The 24,779-nt window shown below is 38.6% G+C and overlaps 1 protein-coding gene across 14 annotated transcripts in view; it reads right to left on the bottom strand.

The window, feature by feature from the left end:
* Positions 1-5,870, bottom strand: part of CACNA2D3 (calcium voltage-gated channel auxiliary subunit alpha2delta 3) — a 459,196-nt gene extending 453,326 nt beyond the window's left edge. For 3 of the 14 annotated variants that reach the window (XR_002401918.4, XM_038185883.2, XM_021272149.4), the window contains exons 1-2: positions 4,681-5,862; positions 3,965-4,046 (exon numbers count right to left, since the gene is read on the bottom strand). Coding sequence is in view for 10 of the 14 variants with exons in the window: in XM_038185883.2 (XP_038041811.1) it covers positions 3,965-4,046; positions 4,681-4,799 (201 nt within the window). In the remaining 4 variants the exon portion in view is untranslated. Of the gene's footprint in view, positions 1-3,964; positions 4,047-4,680 lie in introns of all 14 variants that reach the window. The other 11 variants (XR_005269052.2, XM_021272152.4, XM_021272154.4 and 8 more) reach the window with 8 other exon arrangements.
* Positions 5,871-24,779: the final 18,909 nt, after the last annotated feature.

The raw sequence follows: 24,779 nt of genomic DNA, 5'->3' as shown, positions 1-24,779 counted from the left end.
ACAAGTTTATTTTCAATTGAAAACTGTTCCTACATTAGTAATAAGACTGTTCAAGACCAAATCAAGAATTCAGGGCTCAGAGTATGATTATTTTTTTTTCCCATTATAAATTTGAGAAAGCATAAACCACACTACATAATCAGAGACTGACTTAGACCTCATTGATATTAGAAAAGCCTTCCTGCACAAACATTTTTTTTAAACATTAACCTAAAGCAAATTACCTGCACTTTCTACTTGCATTTTATTACTATTATTTTGCAACAGCATAGAACTTGAAGCATACCATTATTAGGAACATTAACATGAACAATAGCATTCTCCAAGTCTACTCCCCTGAAAATCTAATTGTAGCAGCAAAGCAAATACATTCCTGGCACCTAAGCCTTGCTTTTTATCCTGTACTTAAAACCCTGGTTTTGCCAGCAGGCTATACTAACATTAAAACTAAACATAATCAGTGTTAAAAAAAAAAAAAAAAAAAAAAAAAAAAAAAGGTTTAAAGATGTGTCAAGATTTAAATAAGGCAGATGTCTTTTCAAAGCATAAGGAAAAAAAATGTTCTGTTATACTGTACTACATGTAACCTAAGAGACAATTAAAATCCTAGGCCCCAGCAATATTTGCTAGCTATGTGAAGAGCACGCATGTCTCTACAGCACCAAGCAGCTTCTTGTATAAAGCCAAATCTACGTGACAACTGTAAAACCTCCATAAATAATATTGTCCTATTTTCTTCTGTTTGGTATTTTGAACACTGAATGGCCTCTCTCCTCTTTGGAAATAAGTAACGCAGCATTAAAATGCAACATTTTGAAGTGCTAATTGGCTTAAATCTCATCTTCGCTTCTGAAGTCATTTACTGAGCTATAATTTTCTGAAGTATTTACAGCATCCATATACATGTATTTCACCCAAAACTAATTCCAGGAAAAGTCATATATCCCATATACTGTTAGAAGGTGTAACAACATACTTAGATATTATTATAATGTCATAAAATGATAAAATAATCAGTTAAGATAAACAGTGCTGCTTTAAAAAAAAAAAAAATAATAATTGTGATGAAAATATCCTTATACGTCTTTTCAAAACTCAAGAGGACAGCATTTCTCGTTACTCATTTGATATTCACAGCACAGCAATATATAGGAATTGCAATAACTATATCAATACTCACAGCTACAGCCTGGCAGAATTCTGTTTGAGTATCTCACATAACTTCATTTGTTTAATGAAGTTTCAAGATGGGTAAAATAAATTTTATTATGTAAAGCCTTCCAATGGTAGAGCGTGTTAACAATGCCTGGATTTCAAACACATTCCTTTGAAAGCAGCGATCCTCATATATGTTAACAGAATGAATCAAGTAACCTGTACATTAATTTTTCATTTAGTAAGCCTTTAAACTAAATGGCACTACAAAGCAGTTGGTAATTGAGAAATCTATAATGCCCAGATACATAATTATAAACATGTTTAATAACCTCATTTATTAACAATGCTTAATTCATAATCAGAAAGGGGATTCAACCAGAAACATTAGAAGTAACACTGCTTCTAGAAGTGGAATCCTGACTTTAAAAAGACATTGACTCTAATCACCAAGCTCACAGTACATACCAAATGGATTCTTAGTGCCTGGCTAGTAAGGGGTAAGGAGAAAAAAAAAAAACAAAAACAAAAACAAAAAACAAACAAACAAAAAAAAACTTGTATTTAGAGCACTACTGTGTAATTACTTCAATTAATTGTTATAACTTCTGCCACTGACTTCTCATGTTGAAAATACTTGTAAATCTTGAAGTTTGCTATGTTTTTATTCATACAAGCTTACAACTAAAATATGCTTAACAACAATACAAGATACACACCAAAGTCATCTGTCATCCAGGCTCATTTGCCATGACCAACAGGAAGAAATAGCAAGCTTAAAAGTACAGAGACGTACAAAATTTTAAGTAAGAATGAAAAGCACCAGAGGTTTTCTCAAACTACTGTAACCAGAAGGGAAGAAAGAGAGAGGATATAATAATGGAATGAATAGGCTCTAAATACCTGTCAAATCTGCATTTTGTCTTTCCCATTTTATTTTATAATGAAATGCTGTAACAAAAGCAAGAAACGAAAGCAAAGTAGCTTGGAATGAGCATACACTATCCACCTTCAAAAACAGGAGCACAGATTTGACAGTGAAGTAAAAAGGATGCTGATGAAAAAAAGGTAAAATGAATAGCTTCCAATTACCTACAATTATAACAACCAATAGGGAGAAATCTTACTACTACAGAGGGAAAAACACAGCTGTCTTCCTTTCTGTAACATATCTACTATGAGGAAGAGGAGAATAATGACGGATCTTACTGAACCTTTGTGGATTTTAGCACCATTGCCAAACACAGCATATTACATATTTTTCTGGTAGATAAAAAATTTTAAGCCATTTTAGTGCAAAAATGGCTGCACACAGAGCAGTTACAAAGTTAAGTAAATGTACCTGTTTGTTAGGGCACAATAAAAAATTAAAGCCTTTTAATAATACTTGATTAGATACTAATTGAAATGGAAAGGTCCATCTGCTTCATAAATGTGAAGAGTTCACACAAAAATGTGATGATATGAGAGTACACAAAGGATGTGAACTTAAAGCATAAAAAATACTGAACGTCTTGACTTTCAGATTAAAATATAAGTTGGCCAAATATACTAAACACAAGCCATTTAATGGTTTTGAGATGTATTCAAAGACCTCAAAAGTATTTTTTCTTAACAGCTGATATTCCAGCTTAATGAATTTCAGGTTTTGCAGTCCTGGATATGCAACACTGAAAAGACAGATATGACTACTGAACTCACACATCTCAGTATTAAGTTAGGTGCTTCATTTTACATAGAGAGCATAAGCATTTTATTTGAACTGTTACATGTACTGTCCGTTACATAATTTCACAAGTATACAAAATCCTTTCAAAATCAGTGCTACAAGCTGAAGCTATTTCCTTCACAAACAGACAATTTAACGTGTTACTCAGAACTCAAAATCATATCTAAAAGCAGCAGAAATTTAACATATGGTTTGCATGAGTGGTCCCTAGTCAGAGATTGTCTCAGTGTTTTTCCATTTCCATATCACACACTAAACACTGCAAAATCAGTCTTAAAGTTTTTAGTGTAGTCTTTCATTATGCCTTTTCCAGCACCTACTATAAAAATAAACTGTCTACAACACAGAACTTCAGTACAGGTTGCATATTTAAATCGAGTACTGTATCTAGTCCAGTATCTCATATTCAAATCCCCTTTCTCATTACCCTCCTGCCCCCATTACACAGACTTACACCAATTTCTCAAGTTTTTGCTATACTTCACTAGCTTATTACCCAGCTGTGCAGCTGAGCAAGAAGATAACCACATTCATTCCTTTTATCCGTAATGATGTAATACATCCCACCACTGGGTTGAGATGATTGAGGAATAATGGGATTGTAAAAACTGCAGAGATGACAAACAACAGTGCAGCCTTCTTTTCCTGATACAGTCAATTGCATAAATACAGCACAGGGTGAAAATAATAAAATATGCCCTAATTCTGCTCCTTGAGTGAAGTTACCATTTTTCATAAGGAGCAGCTGTTCCTACACAAAAACATCATCATCACAATGCAGCAACTAGACGAAATACCCGCAATCTAGGCTTCAACCCTGATTTCAATAAATATATGTTGGAGTTTACTTTCTAATAATAACAAAAAGAAATCATCCCCAAAAAAACAACTCAGTATAATCAAGAAGCCTCCAGATAGTGCAGTGCAATGCAAAGAGTCATCAGGGACTAGCATTAAATACAAAAATAGATCTTGGACCAAAGGATGCACTGCTCTGTTTTCCTATGAAAAAAAAAAAAATAAATCTGCGTCCATTTTCTTCTTAAAATCCTTCCTTATTACAATCAAAGAGATCCTTACCTTCTGCAGGAGCTGGGAACCTGAGTACTTGGCTGCAATAGATTTGATCTCCCCACCAAATGCTGAGGCCCAGAGCTTTACACTGTGAGGGGGGGAAAAAGAAAAAAAAAAAAAAAAACAAGACAGGAAGAAATGTAATACACATGTCATAGCAAGCAACACAGACTGTGGCAGCTTCAGCTGCACTCATAAGGATTCAAGCAATTTTGCATTAAAGAGCTCAAAGGAACCTAGTCACAGCAAAAGATTAGCAGAGCTGTTCAAGTACAAGCACACGGCAGATGCTGTGCCAAGGTAAGGCCTGCAATACGGAACCACCTAACCTGCGCTTTTAAAAATTAAAGTCAACTTGTACAGAGGCATGCTTTTGTACAATATAATCTATGCCCACAGAAAGAAGAGGAGCAGGTAGAACAGCACACCAGTTCCGAATGACAACTTCTCGCATGAGTTAAGATAATATCAACTACGCTAAATAGAAGCATTTAAGGTAACACTCCACAGCCATGTATTCCACTAACACATGCACTAGAATAAAATTTAAGTACTGCCATGCGTGTTAAAGACTATGATTTCAGAAACAGCTGACAGAGGAGCAAAGGTGCCTTGAACAGTCAAATACCTGCAATTGATAAATAAAAATAAAATACGAACTCGAGCAGGCAAGTTCTCATTCTTGACCATGGTCCTGAGAGAAATAACATGAAAAGACTTACACAGACAAGGGGATCTGCTGCTCCGATCCAACCACATCCACTAAGGCTGTGTTAAAAGCAGTCCAGAAGATAAAGAGAAGACCCCAAAAAGCCCGAAGAAGATTCAAGTTCTCTAGCATTGTGTCTCCCTACGCCTGAAAAAATGTGGGGAAATTCAAGTGAATCTGAACGTAGCAGCTGTGGGGTTTTGCTTCTAAAGCCTCTTTCCCCACCCTTGCCCCCTCCACCAGAGCGCCACTGGAAGAAATCACAGCTCCATTCTCATCCCTCCCAAGAATGACCCTCTCTGTGTAATGGAAGGAGAGGACCAGAAGCGAGGCTCTAATGACTTGAAAACTATTGTGTCCCTGGTAACAGCAAAGCGTTCTCCAGCACTACTGCAGCCACTTGCACGTAGTTCTTTACAACTCCGCAGTCAGCAGCGTGCCGGAGTTACTTCAGCGACCTGCTATTGCTCCAAAGTGCCCTCAGCAGCAAGCGAGCAGCTCTCGATTCCAGCCGGGGGCGGCTGTCTTCTCGCGGGTCCCGCTCACTTGGCGGCAGGGCAGGCTGCCTAAAGGTCTCCTCTCCCTCGCCGGCAGCCCGCAGCCTCCAGCCCGGCCGGAGCGAGCCCAGGCATTGGGCCGGCGGTGCGGGAGCAGCAGCCTTTTAACGGGATGGCGCCGAGGCAGAGGCAGGCACGGGAGGAGCCGCCCCGGCGGGAGGGTGCCTCCGCACGGCGGCAGCGGACCGAGGATGCTGCCGGGAGCCGGCTCCTCCGGGACGGAGCGCTGCACATCGCCGGGGGGGGCTGCGGAGCCCGAGGAGGCCCCGCCGAGCCCGGCCCCGGCTCCCTCCCCGCTCGCCCAGGGCTGGGCGCGAGCCGCGGCTCGGCGAAGGAAAAGACAAAAATGCAGCAGGAGCGAAGCGGTGCGGGCTGAGCGGCGGGAGCCTCGCAACGGGGGCGCGATCTGCGCTCGCCGGAGCCCCTTGCCGGAGAGAAGAGCGGCTTCCGAGCCCCGCCAGGGCAGCGTGGGGAGCCGGAGGGCTTGGCCCAGGTATTTGGGTTGTTGGTGCGACTGGGAGCCTTCCCTCCCTCCCTCCTTTTGCTTTTGTTTCTCGCCCTCAGCTCCCTTCTCACCTTCTCCACCAAAGGCACAGACTTAAAAATAGCGGTTGAACTTTAATGGAAATAAGCGTGGCAAGACCTGAGGATGAGCTGAGCCCGGGCTGAGTCATCCTTGCATCACCCGGTGCAGCTCCGCGGCCGCTCTGGAGGGCTTGTTTCTTCCCTCTCGGGCTGGAATTAAAACCCCCAGAACATAGACCCTGCCTTTGTGTACCATACTTGTTTAACGGTTGCTGTCGTGAAGCTAGATATGCAATACTTTCCCCCCTTCCTTCCCCTCCATTACCATTTCTAAGAGCACCGAACAGTTTGCTTTAAGATACCAAAAATCTCCGATTAACACCTGGCTGATGAAAGCTTTCTGCTTCCTCAAACACAGCTGGAAGTTCAAAGTCAGAAAGACCGGCTTAGGTAAACTGCGAACAAGAGCGGCATAGCGCATCGCACCTCTCATCACACACCAGCCATCGCCCAGGGATAGCCGATATATTCCTGCCCATAACACCACCTTTATTTGAAGGCAATGAAGGAATTTGTGAGAAGGGATGCTGGTTCTGTTTTGTGCATTATTTAACTGCTCAAGACCATGCTGTTACTGTGGATTTTCTAAACAGAGTTTTAAATATGCTGCCATGTCACCAGGTGTTCAGCCTACCTACAGGCAGAACTGTAAAAATGCACATGGCTGACTAACCATATATAATGAATTACATGCTCCTTTGAACATATTACATAAACACTACCATTTTCAGAACTCGGAAGGAAATAGCGGAAACTGAGGTAAACTGCCTCACTAATCGTGCTGTTTTTTTTTTTGTTGTTTTTTTTTTTTTTGGTGGGGGGGTTGTTTGTTTGTTTGTTTGTTTAAAAAAAAAAAAAAAAACATTTTCAAAAACACATCAGGATAGAGAATTGTAATACTAACTTGTAGGACTCAAGCTTCATTTTTCCATTAACACAGATCTTCACCTGTTTCAGTTAAGTCAGCACACAGTTCACTGATGACAAGTAACAGCTAGCTTCATTCTTCAAGGTATTATCAGAAGCCCTGGAAACTTCCTGAAGCACATACAATGTGTATATGTTCAATAGAAATTTAACATATATTAAAACCACCACTAATTACTATGAAAAGATGACAATTACTTGTCCAAACTTGACTATTTATTTGACACTCACTATCGTACCAGATTCACATTTTATACCTTTTTCATATATAACTGGTCAGTTAGATTCATTTAGTATAAAAATCTTATTTCTACTATCATTAGTCTCAGAAAAAAAAAAAATAAAATACTGATACTCCCAGCACAAGACCAGCAACCACATTTGGCATTAACAGACATCTGCATGCCTTATACTGTAGTGTCCTCTCTGCATCTTGCATTAACACACACCAATAGGTTCATGAAGTTACTTGGTTCTTTTCAATAGGGCTTTCCACTCACTGACTGTGCTGTAGCAGTGGTTTAACACACATGCACGTATAAGCTTCTAGAAGCTTCCCATCACAAGAGAAGAGGGCTGGCATCATGTCTTGGCCCAACTACCACTGGCTATGCCTGGAATGCAGATCACTGCAGGCAAGACATCAGGTCCAAAACCAATGTTACGGTTTCCACCACTACCACACTGTCCTCATGAGGTAGATGCAGAAACTTTCCCTAAAGTGGGCTTACATGAGGACCAAGGAAAATAAATAGAAAAGTGTTAAGTTTGGCCAAAAGTTTGAATCCTTTATAATGGGCAGATAGTAGTGTGCATCATTATTAATGCACAACCTTGTGATGTTCTGGAACAAAGTCATAAAAAAAAAAACAAAACTAAGTTTCAGAGAAGCTAAATAACGAAGTTAGATTTTGGAAGTAATGTAGCATTTCTATCACACACTTATGTTTTTATAGATCAAGATTCTTCCAGATTTAGCTGTTAAGTGCTGGTCCCACTAGAAAAACGTGCATACAGATAACTGATCAGAGAAGTGATGCTCCTAGAACTGTAGTGGCCTCTCAGCACTAAGTGTTAGAAAGTTATTTACATGGCAGCAGCCTCAGAAGCATACAAGTGTATGCTCATACAAGTGTACTAACTTGGATCCTCCCCCAGCCCCTGTTTTTAAAATACAAAACATCTCATCTAATCGCCTGCTCTGTCTGATGATCAAGTATAATGGCACATTTTATTATCTCAGAAAATGAAAGAATCCACTTCCTTTGTGAAAGCAGAAAAATTTGGACACAAGTTTAAAAATCTGGACATAAGTTAACAACTAAGTGTTGCAATAGAAAAGTCACAGGCATGGTCAGAAAGCTGATGAATCTCCAGAGCTTTTGCAGTGTGCCACATTCAGAAAAACAAACAAGGGACTGAAGAAAAAGGAGGGAAAGACAGGTCAAGTGCAAAGGGTAACGTGAGATTTAACACAAAGGCTGAGGCAGGACACAGATGAAGGGAAAGTCCAGCAGATAGACACAGCATAACTTCGCCTAACAATTCCCATTGTTTTCCTCTATCTACCTACAGATATATTTAAACTGATAGAAGGGTGCATGGATAGGGTCATAATCACACCGGTGTACTTTGAGGTCTTTGATTAGACACATATCAAGTCCTAATAAAAAAAATCAATGGAGAGATTAAGAGAGGGGAGAACATATGTTGCATGGGAGAAGAGTAGGAGGATACGATATAATTAACACGAATGTTTATTGTATTTTTTTCGGATGCTTATCTACAATTGTTTAATCTAAAGAGAAAAATAAATGCAGAAGGCTAAAGTGCTAAAAGCCCTGCTGAAGATGCAAGTCGCTTCCACAAAAAGTTTATTAATAAAGGTAGGGAGGAGGGAATATGTCAGTTTAGCTATATTCCACATATCAGAAAATTCAGATACTGCAAAAATAGATAAGTCTTAGCTACACTGCACATTGTGGCATTATTAATTGCTTTGTACTGTATTACTCAGTGGTTCTACGCACAAAGCTTTAAATCTTCAACTGTGTTCCCCATGGTGCCTTTTTTGTTTGGACTAAGAGATGAAGATGACCCCCACACACATACATCTTCTTTGAGATGTTTTTCCAAAATGATGACCCTTTGAACAGAGGAAGTGGGAAGTACAGGGAGGAAAAAAGGAGGAAGTGAAATATTAAGTTAATTGTATGAGGGAGCTATATGTCCTATGCTGAAAAATTTTCCAGCCTTTAACCTGTATGCCACTTTTCCCTTATTTCTCTAAGTATGTTTTATATAGACATACATGGAAAATAAAGACAGAGGTAGAGGGATAACAAATGACATTTCAGCTTCACAAAGCACTTTGAGATTGTCAGATAAAAGGCAAAATCTGAATGCTCAGGATTTATTTAGAAACAACCCAGTGGTAGAAGGATTCATCAAATAGTGTTTGCATGCAGTGAGAACACAGGTTTCCTTGTTTCAAGTGAGCTGTATATCAGAGAGTACGAGGCTGCATTAGACCTATTCTGTAGAGGCTTAACATATGTACATGTATTCTTTGAATTTTATGAAGGTCCCATGTGTATAAATCTAAGTGTTTCATTAGTCAATAAGGAGGCATTCCCATACCATTTCTAAGCCACTTACGACAAAGGTTGAGGTCAAGTAACATTACTCAGTGGATTAAATTATCACAATTCCACATAATGCACCATAATGCACATGAGCTAGCAACTTGTGAAAATAAAAATGCTACAGAATTTCTAAGCTACATCAGTATTTTGTAAGCAAGTTTGTTGTGTCATCATCTGGTTTGCATATACTGTTTAGGTCCAATATTTCAGTTCACAAGAATATTAATGATATATGCAGCCTGTTTTTACAGATACAATCTGTTACATGCAGACTTGAAAAATCCTAATACATACAATTAATAAGTAGCATTTTAGGCTACTGCCATGTTATCTTCAGCACACTTCGACACCAAATAAACCTCACAGTTTGCCATAAACCCTCAGGGCATGCATGGTTAATTTAGCTTCTACAAAGCTTATGGCTTCAGCATCTCCACAAGGAGTTAAAATGTAAAAGAGCAAAGCATTATCACATCCCAGCCTATGAGAGCTCACACTGCATGGTAAGCTAGAATGCTTTAAGCTAATGGTGTTTATAGCTAACCAAATCCAATTTCAGCAGTCCACTGTAGCTCTAGTCTGTTCATGCCATTTTACATAAGCTTTGTTTATTTTGAATTTTCTACTATTAAGACAAAATCTACGTTTGGTTTCTTTTGAGTGTCAAGCTAGGAAATGAACTTCTCACTAAGCAAATAAATTACCTTTTTACTCCCAAGGCTAGTGCTAGGTTGTAAACATTAATGCTTTCAATGCATTCAAAATACGTCAAGACTGAAGACAGGACTCAAAAATGAGAAACTATAATTGAGGACTCTAACATAATGGAGAGAACACTATGGAAACAAACAAAATGAGCATTTTTTCCTCTGCAAATACAAATGAAGTGTAAAGGCCAGAACATATTTGAGTGCTAATTACTACCGTCTATACACTAGAATGAAGCCCCTAGTCACATCTATAATGGTTTGTCAAAGTTCATCTGAACCTTGAAAATTCCTCTGACAAGGGTCCCCAGGATTGACTTGAAACCCAAAAAACAGACTTCAAAAGGTAAGGAAAAGCATTGCTCTTGAGATCTTTGCATTAGTAGGGACACAGACACTGGATGCCAAAAATGAAGTATTTAATTGTGGAGATGACTCGTTAGAAACCTGCCCAGAACCGAAAGGAAGTAGTACTGAGCAGACTCTCAGGGAGAGCTTCTTTTGCATTGATTGCTGAAGTCTCCTCTGTTGACCTGTCGTGTCTTCAGGGAGGTTAAGTTTCCAACCATACAAATGAATGCAACCTGCAAACTTTACACTAACATTTTCAAAATACTGCTTTTACTCTGAAGTTGAAAGCAGCATGGCTTTTGGTCCACAAGAAAGCGCTATGTTAAGTAATTACGTAGAGCCATTAGGAACTTCAGAGGCCTATAACTCTGTCACTGGTTAATTCCTGCATCCCAATCATGAATTTTGAGGTGGAAATACAATTTTTCTGAAGTCTTGAATATCAGATCAAGGAACTGGCAGTTTAGTCAACACAACACCAGTTGTGAGATGTTAATGAAAATGAGTTTTGTGTAATTCTAAGTGAACTTGTGATATATTTCTGCTCTGTCATTCTGGTGAGTCTTGTTTATTTATCACAAACAGTGATCCTGAAAATCAAACTTCTCTTAAAATACTGTTGGAAATAGCATGCATGTAAAACCAAGCATATGATAATTAATTCCACTGGTTTGTTACAAAAAAAAAAAAAAAAAAAAAAAAAAAAGTAAGAAATCCATATGGCAACATACAAAAAATCCTAAGGAGCAAGGATATAGGACCGTCTTAAATACCTGATCACAGTTGCAGAGTAAGACCACCAAGGATTATCAAAAGGCAAACAAGTTCCAATTACACTAAAATAATATTGGGAAATGGTAAATAACTATTTGAAGTTTAAAATCAGTTTATTTAACCTTGAATAAGAGAGGTTAGGTAATTCATTAGTTGTACTAAGGTCACAACAGTAAAGTCTATTTAAGACTTACTGCTTTATGTGAATCAAGCTTCCCTTCAATGGTTACTGTTACTTTGGGTAAGAACCAAATTTAGGATGGCTTTTTCCTTTCCCCACCAACACAAGCTGCTTGTTCTAGCAAGCGATAGTTGAAACCTTGCTCCCTATAAGCTGATGAAACTGATCTTGTATTAGGACAATACTCTTCCAATACCCAGAATCAGTGGAAATGCTGGAGTTGAGCATAATGAATGCCTCTGGCACCACAAAGAACACCGTATCACAGAAAAACCTACAGGATTGTCTCTCACATTGGGGTTTCAAATTGACTTATGTCTAGTGGTCCAGTTCTGTTAATAATCTAGCTTGACACCACGTACCCCGGGATGCTCAGGCTTCATTTACTAAAAGCAGTAGGTTAGTTTAAAAATGAATTAAAACAGGTGTATGTTTAAAAGATGTAAAGTAAAAGCAAAACTAATGGCCATAGTTATACTAAGAAGGAAAAACATTTGCCAGAGCATGCATTTTTATTTCACAGGCTGTTAATACATCATGTCACTAACACTGCCAGACAGACACTCAGGCCACATTCATTACTTTTTAATGTCTCTATTTTAAACAACAAAACTAACAACTTCAGGCCATAATATAGCCATCCTTCCTATGACTGCACAAGGAACAAATGCCATTTTACACTATGATTCTACTCAAAAGCAACCAATACTAGGTAGGCAATAGCAAATATACAAGAAACAAAGTCTTGAGCCAAACTTTTCTAAACATTACAAGCAATAGCCCACCTCAGTGCTCTGGGTTGCTTTTTTTCCACCCTCATCAGGAAAACACTTATACTTAATCTTCAATTTGTTATAAACTTGGGGGGTAAAATAAATATAAAGGATTTAATACATTTGATCAAAGTGGTTATGCTTTATAATGAACTACAAAAGACCAGCGACACCACTCTTTGGTTAAGGTGATTGTGGTGTAATTGCCTGAGGTAACTAGGGAAATAAAACTAACATTCGCATTTTAAGGAAAATGTACAGCATTGAAGAGGCTTTCAGGGTAGGGCATAGCTGCATTACCTGAGCATTCCCTAGGCTTCCAACCTTAGATGCTATCACACTGGGGAAACCTGGTGTGCTTGCCCTAAGGAACAGTACGGAGCGTAGAGTGGAGTGGAGACACCATGGCTAGGCTCTGTAACCAGGTGGGAACTCTATTGTTCTTGTGCACACTGAGACCGATAAGCTGCACTTTTTGCCACCCTGAGCCAAGGACCTATCATGTTTTGACAAATGCTGTACCCTAGTGTACTTTTTGCTCATTATAATATCATTATAATACCAAAACACACCTCCATCTCAAAAGCTACCCGCCTCCAAGGTGCGACCACCTCTTACTGAGCATGCGCTCTGAATTTTTTGGAGCCTATTACTTTAAACAGAGACGGGAGAACTTTTCACCATTCATAACTAAGATATGCTTGACTAGAGTCACTCAAGCTCCACCTCAAAGATAGAAAATAATATAAATTGGCCTAAGAGAGAGGAGATGTTAGGGAAGATACCACCGTCAGGGGAGATAACATCTCGAGGAAATACAACATCCTTAGGACCTCCTGACTCCTGGGATCAGTCGATGGGCTGAGCCTCTCTTCCCCCCCATTGGGATGCCTTTGGGTGAGATTTGAACACTTGCTTATAAATCTCTCTAGAGTCTTTGATCCTTTTAACGCATTTATTTCTAGGCTGCGCACCTGTAAAACCTGTAACACCCATGTATTTCATGCATGCTAGCTTGCTTTTGCAGACAGTCAGTATCGCCAGCAATCCAAAGAACCTGGTTATCTGTTGCTGTAATAAATCATACTTCATTGCATTGTGATAGCTCTCATTAAGTGCAACTAGGGTTAGGGTGGTTATCCGTGATAGTTCACTGTTCTGAATCCAACCAGACCCCAGACAGTTAACACGTTATTAGTGAATATCTGACCGTACCCCAGATGGTTAATGCATTATTGGTGAATCCAGCTGGACCTCAGACGGTTAATACATTATTGGTGAATATCTGATCGGACCCCCAGACGGTTAATGTGTTATTGGTGAAATCTGTGATTGTGACTGGACCCCAGATGGTTAATCTGTTATTGGTGAATATTTGACCGGACCCTAGACGGTTAACAGGTTACTGGTGTATCCAACTGGTTCAGTACCCTGAATCTGACGAGGCCCATAACGGTGAATCAGCTACACCCCTTAACGCGACAGTGATATTTTGTTAATCAATAATGTATGCCAATTATCAAGGACTTCACCATCAAAAAAATAAAAAAATAAAAAAATAAAAAATAAAATAAAGTAAAAATAAAAATAAAAATAAAAATAAAAAAGTGCATTTACCAGGCCTTCTACTTCGCAGACATCACTAGAAATAGCCCCGCCCCATATTCATGGAGGATGGGCTTAACTCTCTCCAAAACAGTATTTTTGGAATTAGATCTGAAGGCAGCTAGAAGAAAGTGAAAGGACATCTTGTCAGTGTTTCACAGGAAAGCTTAAGAGATGAAGCTCAAAGAGCTCTTCCTGAACATTATGCAGTCTGGTACACAGTTTGACCCCTGAGAAGGAAGACTCCCTATTTTTCCTCCAGTATATTTATTCCCCCCTCCCCACCACCATCATTTTATTCCTCTACAAACCCACTGTTGTGCATCTCTATTTCGAGTTCTCAGTTTTCTCTATTACCAAGTAACAGAATGGTATTCCCCTTTTCCTCACAAAAGCATCTAAAATTCCCTGAACAGTTTTTTGACTTCTCTCATGCCTAGATTCAATACTCGCAGCCTCCTCTACAGATGTAGCAAAGGCCATGTCATCCTACGTTACCTTCCAACTTATACAGACTGCTGACCAGTCTTTCTGCTGGAGAACAGAAAGCACTGAAATCATGGCCTCTGGTCACTTCTGTCATTACCACAAATTCCACCTACAGCAACTACCCAGCGTCCAGAACAGGGGGTGTCAGAAATTCACACAGAGCCATCCATACCAGATGTACTATGCACATGTGATGCTTGCCTAGTAATCAAGCACCAAAGTCACCAGCTCAGTACCTATTATCATCAGCTACTGATTGAGACCACTGACCCACTCAGTGCATTGCTAATTTGCTTTTGTTTTATTTCTCACCAGGGAACCTCCACCCAAGGTGTCATCTACTTAGTTTAAAATTCTCCTCCCAAGAGGCTGTTCCAGGAAACTCCCTACTTTCTTTCAAGCTATTTAAGATCTGAAGTCAGTTTATTTTTAAAGGAAAAGAATAATTATCACTGTGAGACTTCAATAAGAGTTCTTATTTGTTAACGGCTTTGTGATAGTACTCAGATAATAGAATATAGCTGCATTTCTGAGACTCTACACCTACATATTTTCATGTAATATGTTAACTGATACACATACTTCAATGCTTTTGTATAATAGATACTTTTGTAATCACTGTAGTGATTTGACTTACTGCTTCCTAGGTTCAGAAAAAGAAATCCTAGGGGGAGATTAAAAAGCACAGACATCCATGTTCCATACAAATCTATATAATACCTGAATATTAAAAGTCAGAATTCTTGCTAATACATTTCATCAGGATGCTGCACCATGGCACAAGGTTGGAAATTCATTGCCTACAAGTGAGAGAATGACACTAAACAACTCAGTCCTGATGAAGGGACTCCTAAGACAGCTTCCCCCATTCAAACTGTGCTCCCCTCACACGACAGCAGGTAATGGCTGGCATTACTAGCTCTCCTATTCTTGCCCTTGCTCTTCTAAGCATGCAAATCAAAGTTTTAAGAAAAAAAAAAAAAAAAAAAAAAAAAAAAAGGGACAACCATACACATGCACACACGCACAACTGAGACTGAAGGAGACTGGGGAGGGATAAAGTTGCAACTAAATACTTCTTCTGGATCCTTTAGGCCAAGCTATTCACATCAATAAAGGCACAACTGGAAAATCTATGGTATTACACTTGTCACAAAGCTAGTGGATCTACTCTCACCTCTGTTGGTTAAGTAAGCTAATTACCCATAGGCAAAGAAAAGCAGCCAACACTGCTGAGAAGCTGCAGAGCTCTGAAAAGACAAGATCTCCAAATACAGGCAAACAGAAGGCTACTACCTGTTTCCTAAGACAATGCTGGAGGTTATTCCAGGTATAATTAGCACATGTCCAGCCTTTAACCTACTGATGCATACAGTCAAGACAACCCTTTAACAAAGCTGAACATCTCTTTCATACTATCCCAGGGAACATCTGCTAACATGGCTCTGTTGTCAGAGAAAAGCAGCACTACACATCAGCAGACACTTCAAGCAGCATTTCTTAGAGCAGCAGCTACAGCTTCAAGAAAAGTGTAAGACCAGGGAACTGCAGTAGCTGAAGACAACATATGTCATTTTTCTGGGCATTTTGCCTTCGCTGAATTACCAAGAGAACCAGAATTTTACATTTTTAAAAACCGTAGATGAAGCAATGAGGGATTTATCTAGGAAAAAAAAAAAAAAAAAAAAAAAAAAAAGGTGTCTTAACTGACCTTATTTACCACAATTGGTACAAACACCACCCAGCATCCTGCCACCCCCAGTGAGACTAAAATACTGAAATACAGTAGTGCATGCACACACACTCTTTGAGAATACGAATTGCCAATGGGGACAAGTAATAATCTCAAGGCTTGCATCATTTCACAGCCGAGTTGTTTGAAGACAGGCTAGCCATTACATAAAGCAGCTGTGTTATTTGGCTTTTCCTTTCTTTCAATTATAGACTTGAGCTGTTTTTTCTAAGTCAGTTTAAACTATTTTTCTCATTACAGATTTTTTGTTCAATAGGCAAGGAACTTAGCTATAGCAAAACAGAAAGGTTTCTTTTCTCTATATGCCAATATTCTAGAGACACTAGTAGATGGGAAGCCTGTTAGGGTTCTCCACATACATGACAGTGTTGGCTGGATTTCTCCAGTACACAACAGACAGATGCATTTCTGCAAACGTGTGTGACCTCTCCTTTCACAGAGCTGACCAACTGCAGCATTCTTTATGCATCTTGGTGTTTCCAGACAGCATAAGGAGCAAAAACAATTTCCTATTTGGAAAATAGTGGAATCCAACAGTAATGCCAACGTAATTTTTCACACACTTAGTTTTTAGTGCCAAGAATTAAGGGTCGTGCTACCACATTATGAAAGCAAGAAAAGTTTTATGGAAACACTGCACTCTGAGGTGGAAGTGCAGCCAGGCAGCCAGGTGAGGACTGGTGTTTTGTGGGTGTGGTTTTGTTTATTTTCAGTATTTGGCTGTTTGAGTTTTCACTTGTGTGTTTGTTTGTTTGTTTGTTTTCTCCCATACCAGCAAGCAAAGTTTAGTCACAAATCTGCAGTTAAGTATGAGTAGATAGGAGTTAAAAGCATACTCTAAGACAATGTTTTGTTTGTTTGTTTTGATTTTAAATCCTAGGTCAACAGGACTATTCTTTTTGCCCTCAAATATTTCATTCTCAATGATCCTTCACCAACAAAACACCTGCTCATTTTCCAAAATGAAATGCACTTCTGTTGTTACAACAAAATGTATTATCTCTGTACTGGTACTAACACACAGAGACAGGAAGTGAAATAATTGAAGAAAACCCTTCAAAGTTTAGGATTTAGGAAGAAACTTCTTATGTTGTAGATATTTTCTGGTAGGTACTGCCACAAGCAGCTGTGCCTTTAGAACCTTAACTTCTTGTCTTCTCTATCACATTCTTAACTGTCCTTTCTCTTTCCTTTTGTTTACAGCAATGTTTTTCTTTAATTCCCCTCTTGTTCACTTTGTTTTTACATGCTTGGGAAAAAAAAAAACAAAAAAATAATTTTTAATCACACCATGCAGACCTTAATTTTGTCTTCCTACACATCATCACTGACAAATCAGCATTTCCAAAATTTAGAAGCATCATCTCCTTTTGGTGCCTAAGTTTTGTTTGTTTGTTTGTTTGTTTGTTTTCTCTCTACTGAACCACTGCACTTAGAGCAAAATTGGGAAGCTTATGATAAAAGTACTGTCTTCCTTCCTTTCCCTGTGCCACCCCCAAATAGCAGGTGGTGGGATGTTTAAACAGTCAGAACTATTCTCCCCATCTGAAATCAAGTCACACCAAGTGTTGTAAGTTGCAAGCTTGGAAGCACTCCTCCTCCTGATGGACACTGTTACATTGCTTTAAAAACAATGGAATCATACCCTTTGTAGGAGAAAATATTCTTCAAAATCCATTACTACTCCATAAAAGTCTCATACGGAGGTATTTACATAATGAACTGCAATTACTCACATTATATTTATCTAGTGAAGAATGAACCTATTGTGTGCAGTGAAACAAATCTGTTCTGCACTAATACGTGCACATAGTAAGTTACCTAGTGAAATAACACATCAATCACGGGTTAACACTCAGTCTGCACCCGTATAATGCCATTTCCAGGTCATTAAATAAAACGGCTGCAGAATCTGCCATTGCGCCAGACTGCCAAGGCTCAGCAAGAGGTTAGGAAGAGATATGCAGTGAGCTTGCAAGTTGTTTGTTGTGGGCAGGGAAACCTGTTCTATTAGAAAGGCTGTGAAAACAGCCATCGACTGTGAAGATTATGCATGCACTGTAAATATGCCTCCACTGGAGAAGCTCTCAGCTGCTAGCTAATAGGTACAATGCTATATAAAAAGTACCACCATGACAGCTGGAGCAGTGATCCACTAATTCAGATCCTCGAGCCCTGACTCTGAACCCTGCTCTGAGAAATTCTTTATTTGCTGACACCACAGACCTACCTATGTATTTTAAAATTTAATGAAAACTTGACAGTGGAAAAAGTCTGCTCTTAATCAGTTCAAAAGTTCGCAAGCTAAGTGAAGTTAGGAGTTTTGTTAGCATATTCACAATATTCAAATTACATGCAAAGTCTGCCAGCAAAGTGAACCTTTATTTCTGGATTAGGAGGAGTTTTCTTATGTATCATGGGCATCTGAGCATTGTCTGAGTTAGATATGCACATTTAGTGGGGACTGTTAGTGTTAGGTCAGAGGTTGGACTCGATGATCTTGAGGTGTCTTCCAACCTAGAAATTCTGTGATTCTGTGATTCTGTGATCTTTACCTTGGGCTCCCAAAATGGGATTCAGAATTCAAACATCATTCATTGAGTGCACAGAGGTCAGATACAGGTTCCTCTGTAACCCCTCATTGAGTCTCTCTCCTCCTCTTAAAAACACACATAGGGAGACTCACATGAAACTCCTTTGTTTTACTTGTTGGACTGAGACTGCACTTGCATGTTTGGATACAGCTAAAAAATACGACACACATAGGGGGAGGTCAAGCCACCATTAGACTGAAAAGCAAGATCTATGTTTAGAGCCTAAGTTTTGAACTTCTGTAACATTTCTTAATTCTACTCCTCAGTGATAAAATCCATCATTTAGCACCAATTTTCTTCTGTGACTTAAGATGGCATCATCATCGCACTGCACCTCTGTGGGTGCAGTAGGTCTCTACACAAGTACCATCTCTCAGCTTGCCAGGGAGTTTTTCTCCTCACAGTCCCTGCAACAACACTGTGTAACTGCTGTCCCAGCATCTCACAGCACTGAGGCAGCATCCACTCACAGTGAGCCGTGCAGCTAGGCAGGAGAGGCATGCTCAGAAGGCAAGCTCATGTTCCAGGCCAAAGCAAAGCAGACTGTAGCTATGGAGGTCTCGATTCACACACATGCTGCTAGTTCTATACATACATGTATTACCCAAAAGCAAAAGTCTAACAAAAATAGTACTGCAGCAACCATCCCTCCCTTTACAGTTGTCTTTTGTCTCCCTTGCCATGCTCTGCATCATGGCATAGGCAGCCAGCAGGTTGGCTCACCTTGGGGCGTGAAAGCTTGAGCAGGCCCTTTCCCCAGCTTCAGATTTTCTTATGTCCCCTCTTATTAGCAAGGGCAGAAACTCCACTTTCATGTACACTGTACTCATCTCTTTCCTTCACAGTCCTGGACCTTCAGCTTTCCCAGTTTGAAATCTTCAGTATATTTTAAATTAATCAATTCAGTCATCTTCAGAACATCCACTTACATTAACTGGAATTTCAGTTTACTGTACCATAGAGCCCATATTCTCCTGACATACAATGCAAGACTTCCAAATTAGTGATATACATGTATTTCCTTCCTCCCAGTAGTCCTCACAGTTTATCTTCTCAATAAGTTTTTGCATTCTGTAAGTATTGACCAGCAACAGTCATTTAGACAGCAAAGAAGTTGTCAGTCAGAGGAGAGAGACACAGCTCGGAACAGGCAAGCACAAGCTGCTCTTATTTTTTTGCCTATGGCCTCATAAAATTAAAACACAGAAGACTCATGTTCTCAAATTCTTGATCTGCAGACAACAGAGAGAGCTTCAAAATATTTAAGGAAATCAAACTATCCTTTTTTTTTTTTTTTTTTTTTTTCCCAGAGACTCTTTTAGGAATTGAGATTACTTTAAAATAGAACTTATTCATAAGCAATTGTCTGCCCAAGTAAAAGTTCACTTATCATTTAACAACCTCAATTTAAAAACAAACAAACAAACAAACAAACAAACAAACAAAAAAAAAAAAACAAAAAAACCCTTCCCCCCCCCAAAAGTAAACTGTGATTTTAAATCAGCAAGGAATAAAGGTCTATCTCTTATTTGCTTTTTGTTGCAAAAGTGTTTTTCATGTTCAGAGAGCAAGTGCTATAAAGTAAGTTCAACATCTCTGTTAAATAGTCTCGTCTTCCTCTGTAAGGCCACCACAGCAAACCATTGAGACTATTGCATTTGACAGAGGGATTGGTACTGTGCCAGTCAGAGGCCTTGACTCCTTTTGTATTTTAAACCACAAAATGGGTATTTCTGAGACAGCATGCAAAAACTCAGAGTCCAAGTATCTCTCACAATTACTAAAAACATTTCACATGGAATAAAAATGAAAGAAAAAAAAAGTAGAAGTTTTATTCTACTATAACAATTTTTTTTTATTATTTCTGGGAATGTGGCACAAAGGCAATAAGACAAATGCACTACCACACAAGAATGAAGCACAATAATGGCAGGTAAATGATAACTGCCCCAACATCCACAAGAGGAAGACAGACCAGTTTTTCCTTTATGAGTAGAGGAAGGCTTGTTTACTTCGGGACACTTACAACTAGGAATAAAAACACAGTGAAAAAAGAAATGAAATGGATTTGAATAAGATTTGTGAATATAAAGTATTTTGACAATAGCTGTTGAATCAGATGGGCTAAAGAGAAAGGTTCTGAGAGGACCAAAGTACACATTTCAGAACAATTAATGAAAAGCTTTGTCATAAATAGAAATTAAATACTAAACCCCAGAAGCAGATCTTGTTTCACCTACTAAATCCTTAGCCACAGAGGTGGCAAGCAGATGAGAGAATCCTTACACCTTAGGGGTCCATTCCGCCAAGCATAAAGAGATGTTACTGAAGGAGTAAGTTACTGGTGTTAATAGAAGCCTAGTAGACAGCTCCTTCAAGTGTTGCCCTTCCCATCATCTAGAACTCTGTAGATACAAAATGCTACCAAATTCCTCACTTCACAGTGATGGGCATTTCTCACTTATTTTGTATATGGATGCAAGTTTAGAAACTGAGACATGCACAGGATGCAGCAGAAAGTACATTGTACATGTACACACTACTCATAATGTTCCTTATTAAAGAAGATAGAAATGAAAAGGAAGTGAAACCTCTTGCTCTGATTTCACTGTCCTTACCACTCTACTAATCAATAGGGGGAAAAAAAGTGCCTGATAGCATCCATTTACAATGAAGCAAAGGTTCCCTGTGTACTCATCATTAGTACATACAGCTTTGGCTAGCATAAAACTCCAGTCTTATTCCATTGCTATGCACATTATCAAGGTTAACAATCCCCTTCCCGGGAAGGGCTGCTGAATATCATAGATGTATAAATAAATCACTGTCAGCAAACATAGCCTGAAGTGCTTTATCACAAACTAAAACAAAATACTTGGCCTGGTTTCCAGACTTTAAATCTTCAATGAGCAAGAAATAAGAATTTCTTTCTAATACAGATTAGCTGGTCCAAAACTCGACAGATTTACTGGAACATGCTGTTATGAACATCCCTCTGGATGACCAGGTCCTTGAGCTTCTTGATACAGTACAGTAATCAACTCTTGGTCTCCAGAAAGGGAAGGAAGAAGAGCAAGCATGCTGATAAGCTAATGGTAAGTGGAAATCGCAGAAAGCTTTCATTAGCAGCTACCTCCGCTTTGCATCTAGTTCTGCCTTTGCAAATGAGTTGTAATATTTGCTTAGACTTGCCATTTGATTACATGCTTCCCACAGCCTTTCTCCTAGGAAATGATCAATAAAACACAGGAATATCCAGTATCCAACCATGCAGAGAACAGATTAAATACCAAGAACAATAGTCCCACAGTACTAGATCCAATGTACATTTACATGGAGTAATTTCTAGTTCTTGCTACACCACTGCTTCCAAAATTTATGGTTTAAAAAGAAAAAAACATTATTTTTATAGGAAACAAGCAAAAAAGCTACTTTGCTCTAATTTTCACTACTTCCTTTTCTTCACTTCCTTCTTAAGTGGAATGAGGTCTCTTTTTTTCTACTGTTTCAGCCTTTTTAACAGCCTAAAGTTAAATGTAGACTTGCAATAGCTTACAAATTTTCAAAATCTTCCCCTAATTTTCAACAGTCTTATCAGATCTAGTCAATTACTCTATGTACAGGTTGACACAGGTTGATTCTAGGACATATTCTAGGACTTGACTGTTTTGGTTGTTTATATCACACTGAAATGTGCAAGCAGAGAAATTCAAATATAAGGTTTTAAAAAAAAAAAGGAATCCATTGAAAAATACATAAAAAATGGAAACAGAAGTGCAACTGTAGTGTGCCTTACAGTGCTATTGGCATGCGCCTGCTGCCAATAGCTAGATTTAAGATTACTCCTAGTTAAAAAAAAAAAAGGAAACAAAAAAAAAAAAAAAAGCAAAGAAATACAATTCTGTATTGTCCTTGTGATCCTGATCACAAGGAATGCCTTGTACACAAGTTCTCTGCTACAGAGAGAAAGCAAAATGCTGGGACACAAAAATCAAGCAGTTTTACTGTAGTGTCACATACAAGTCCAATACCTTCACCTTCATACAAGTTATGCTTAGAGTTTTTTTGAGAGGCAATAAGATATAACAACTCCTTACAGTGTTACAAAATCTATAAGTCTGCTGCTTAACAATGAATTGAGATGGAGACAGAACACAGTGAGAACAAGAACTATGCTTTTTGGTGCCTTCTTTATAGCAAGAATTATACTTTAGGAAATGTACGACAGCTGAAACTAAATTATTGCAAGCTGGAATAAGAACTGGAACTAATTAATTACTGTGGAACTAAAATAGCACTAGGAAAGAGTATGTGAAAAGTTGCTCATTGACCAGATACAGCATTGCGTATAACAACTTCACATGATAGGAAACTGCAGGCAGATATGTACTCTCAGCATCAGCAGGTGGCATTAGCAGAGCATATTTAACATGTTTTGTCCTAGCAGAAGCCTTAGGCTACTTCAAAAGCTTAACAATTTTGTGTTAATTAAATTGTAAAGTGTCTAACAGTGATGCTAGTAATAGTTGCATGCCTGCAGAAGTGAATGAAACCGGTCAGTCTCTCAGGAACAGGCTAGTAAACCTTTGGATTGAGACAAGCTGATTACTTACTATAATGAGAAGATAATGTGATGTTTCTACTGTCAGCTGAGTCCCCTTATTTTAAGATGAGAATATACAAAACCCACAAAATAACATACCAGCTAAATGTTAAGTATGTGAACCAGGATACTAGAAGTAACAGTACCAGATTGATACAGAGATAGTTACGGTAACTGACTGTGTTATATAGCAGGAATTCCCAGTATCAATAAAAGTACTGGTTAAAACCTGTCAGGCTTTGAAACCACCAACTGGAAAAAGTTTTTACTTCTGGAAAATTTTGGCATTAAAAGTTGCCAATCTAAGTGAAAAAAAATATACTAAATACAAAATTAAGATCCTTTTCATTTATTTCAGCTTTTACTTTGTGCCTCAACACTTCACTTTTCTATAGTGGTTACTAAGATTTTTATTAGTACAACCACCCTGGATTTGCCTAAAGACAGCTTGTTCTTCTGTCAGATCACCTGTGATGCATTTCTAATTCTTTTGAGTCTAAAAGACTCAAGACACAAAGAAAATGAATGCTTTGTGACCATTCTGATTCATGACCAGCAAGACCAATCATTTGATACAATAAAAGCTTTTATGTACATATACACATATGGTGACATAGGCCTGCCAACTACAGTCCTAGACTGGACCTATGAGTATTTGGTATCTTCCATCAGCAGCTGAACAAGCTTAGAGTCCTATACCAGGAAGAATCCATTCAGATCAAGATCTTCCACACATTTGTGCATGAAGAAGCTATGGTTAGTCCACACACCTTGCAGCATCCACAAAGTGTGGATATTCTGGTTTAGGCAAGAAGTTGCTCTAATCCTATAGTCTGCATCCAACAAAACATATAAACAAACAGCAATGAACGACACCATCATTTACACTAAATATTCAATTAAAGCTTTCATCTCTAAATACAACATTTCATTTACACTTGGACTTCACAGAATTTCAGTCCATGAGCTGAAAATCTGTTCCAGGGAAAACCTTCCAAGTGCTGCTGATGCACGGTACCACTGCCACATGACTAGCAGCACACTGCATCATCTGCAAGAGCACTCTGGTAACCTGCTTTCCACACAGTGTGCAATGGACTTGCTACACAATCTTATTTTCCTTTGAATAAGCATTAAAACAGTCTTATTTATACAGAATTCTCATCTGGTCACTTCATACATTACTTCACAATTTCTTTTTTCCCCTCACTGTGCTAATTGAGGACTGAAAAGTAAAGGACAGAGACCTCTGTTCTATACTACCCAAGAAAACTCGGCTGAAAATTCTGCAGACAGAGGAAAAAAATCTAGCAGATAAAGAATTAAATTATTTAAAAACAGGTGTGAAAAGAAACAGCATACACACCTCCCTCATCATTATATACTGCTTCTTTCCTGCTACCATGAACATAATTGTAATTAAGAACAATTTTCTTTTTGAAGGATATGATAATTATCCTTCAAAACATGCAAATTCATCCAAGACAAACTTTTTTTTCTGCAGTCCATCAGGTTCATTTAGGAATGAACCTTTCATTAAGGTGTCACGTGGTGCTAACAAGTATACA

This window comes from Anas platyrhynchos, chromosome 13, assembly GCF_047663525.1.
Source record: "Anas platyrhynchos isolate ZD024472 breed Pekin duck chromosome 13, IASCAAS_PekinDuck_T2T, whole genome shotgun sequence".
Taxonomy (NCBI): Eukaryota; Metazoa; Chordata; class Aves; order Anseriformes; family Anatidae; genus Anas; species Anas platyrhynchos.
This window is presented reverse-complemented; position numbering and strand designations above follow the sequence as displayed.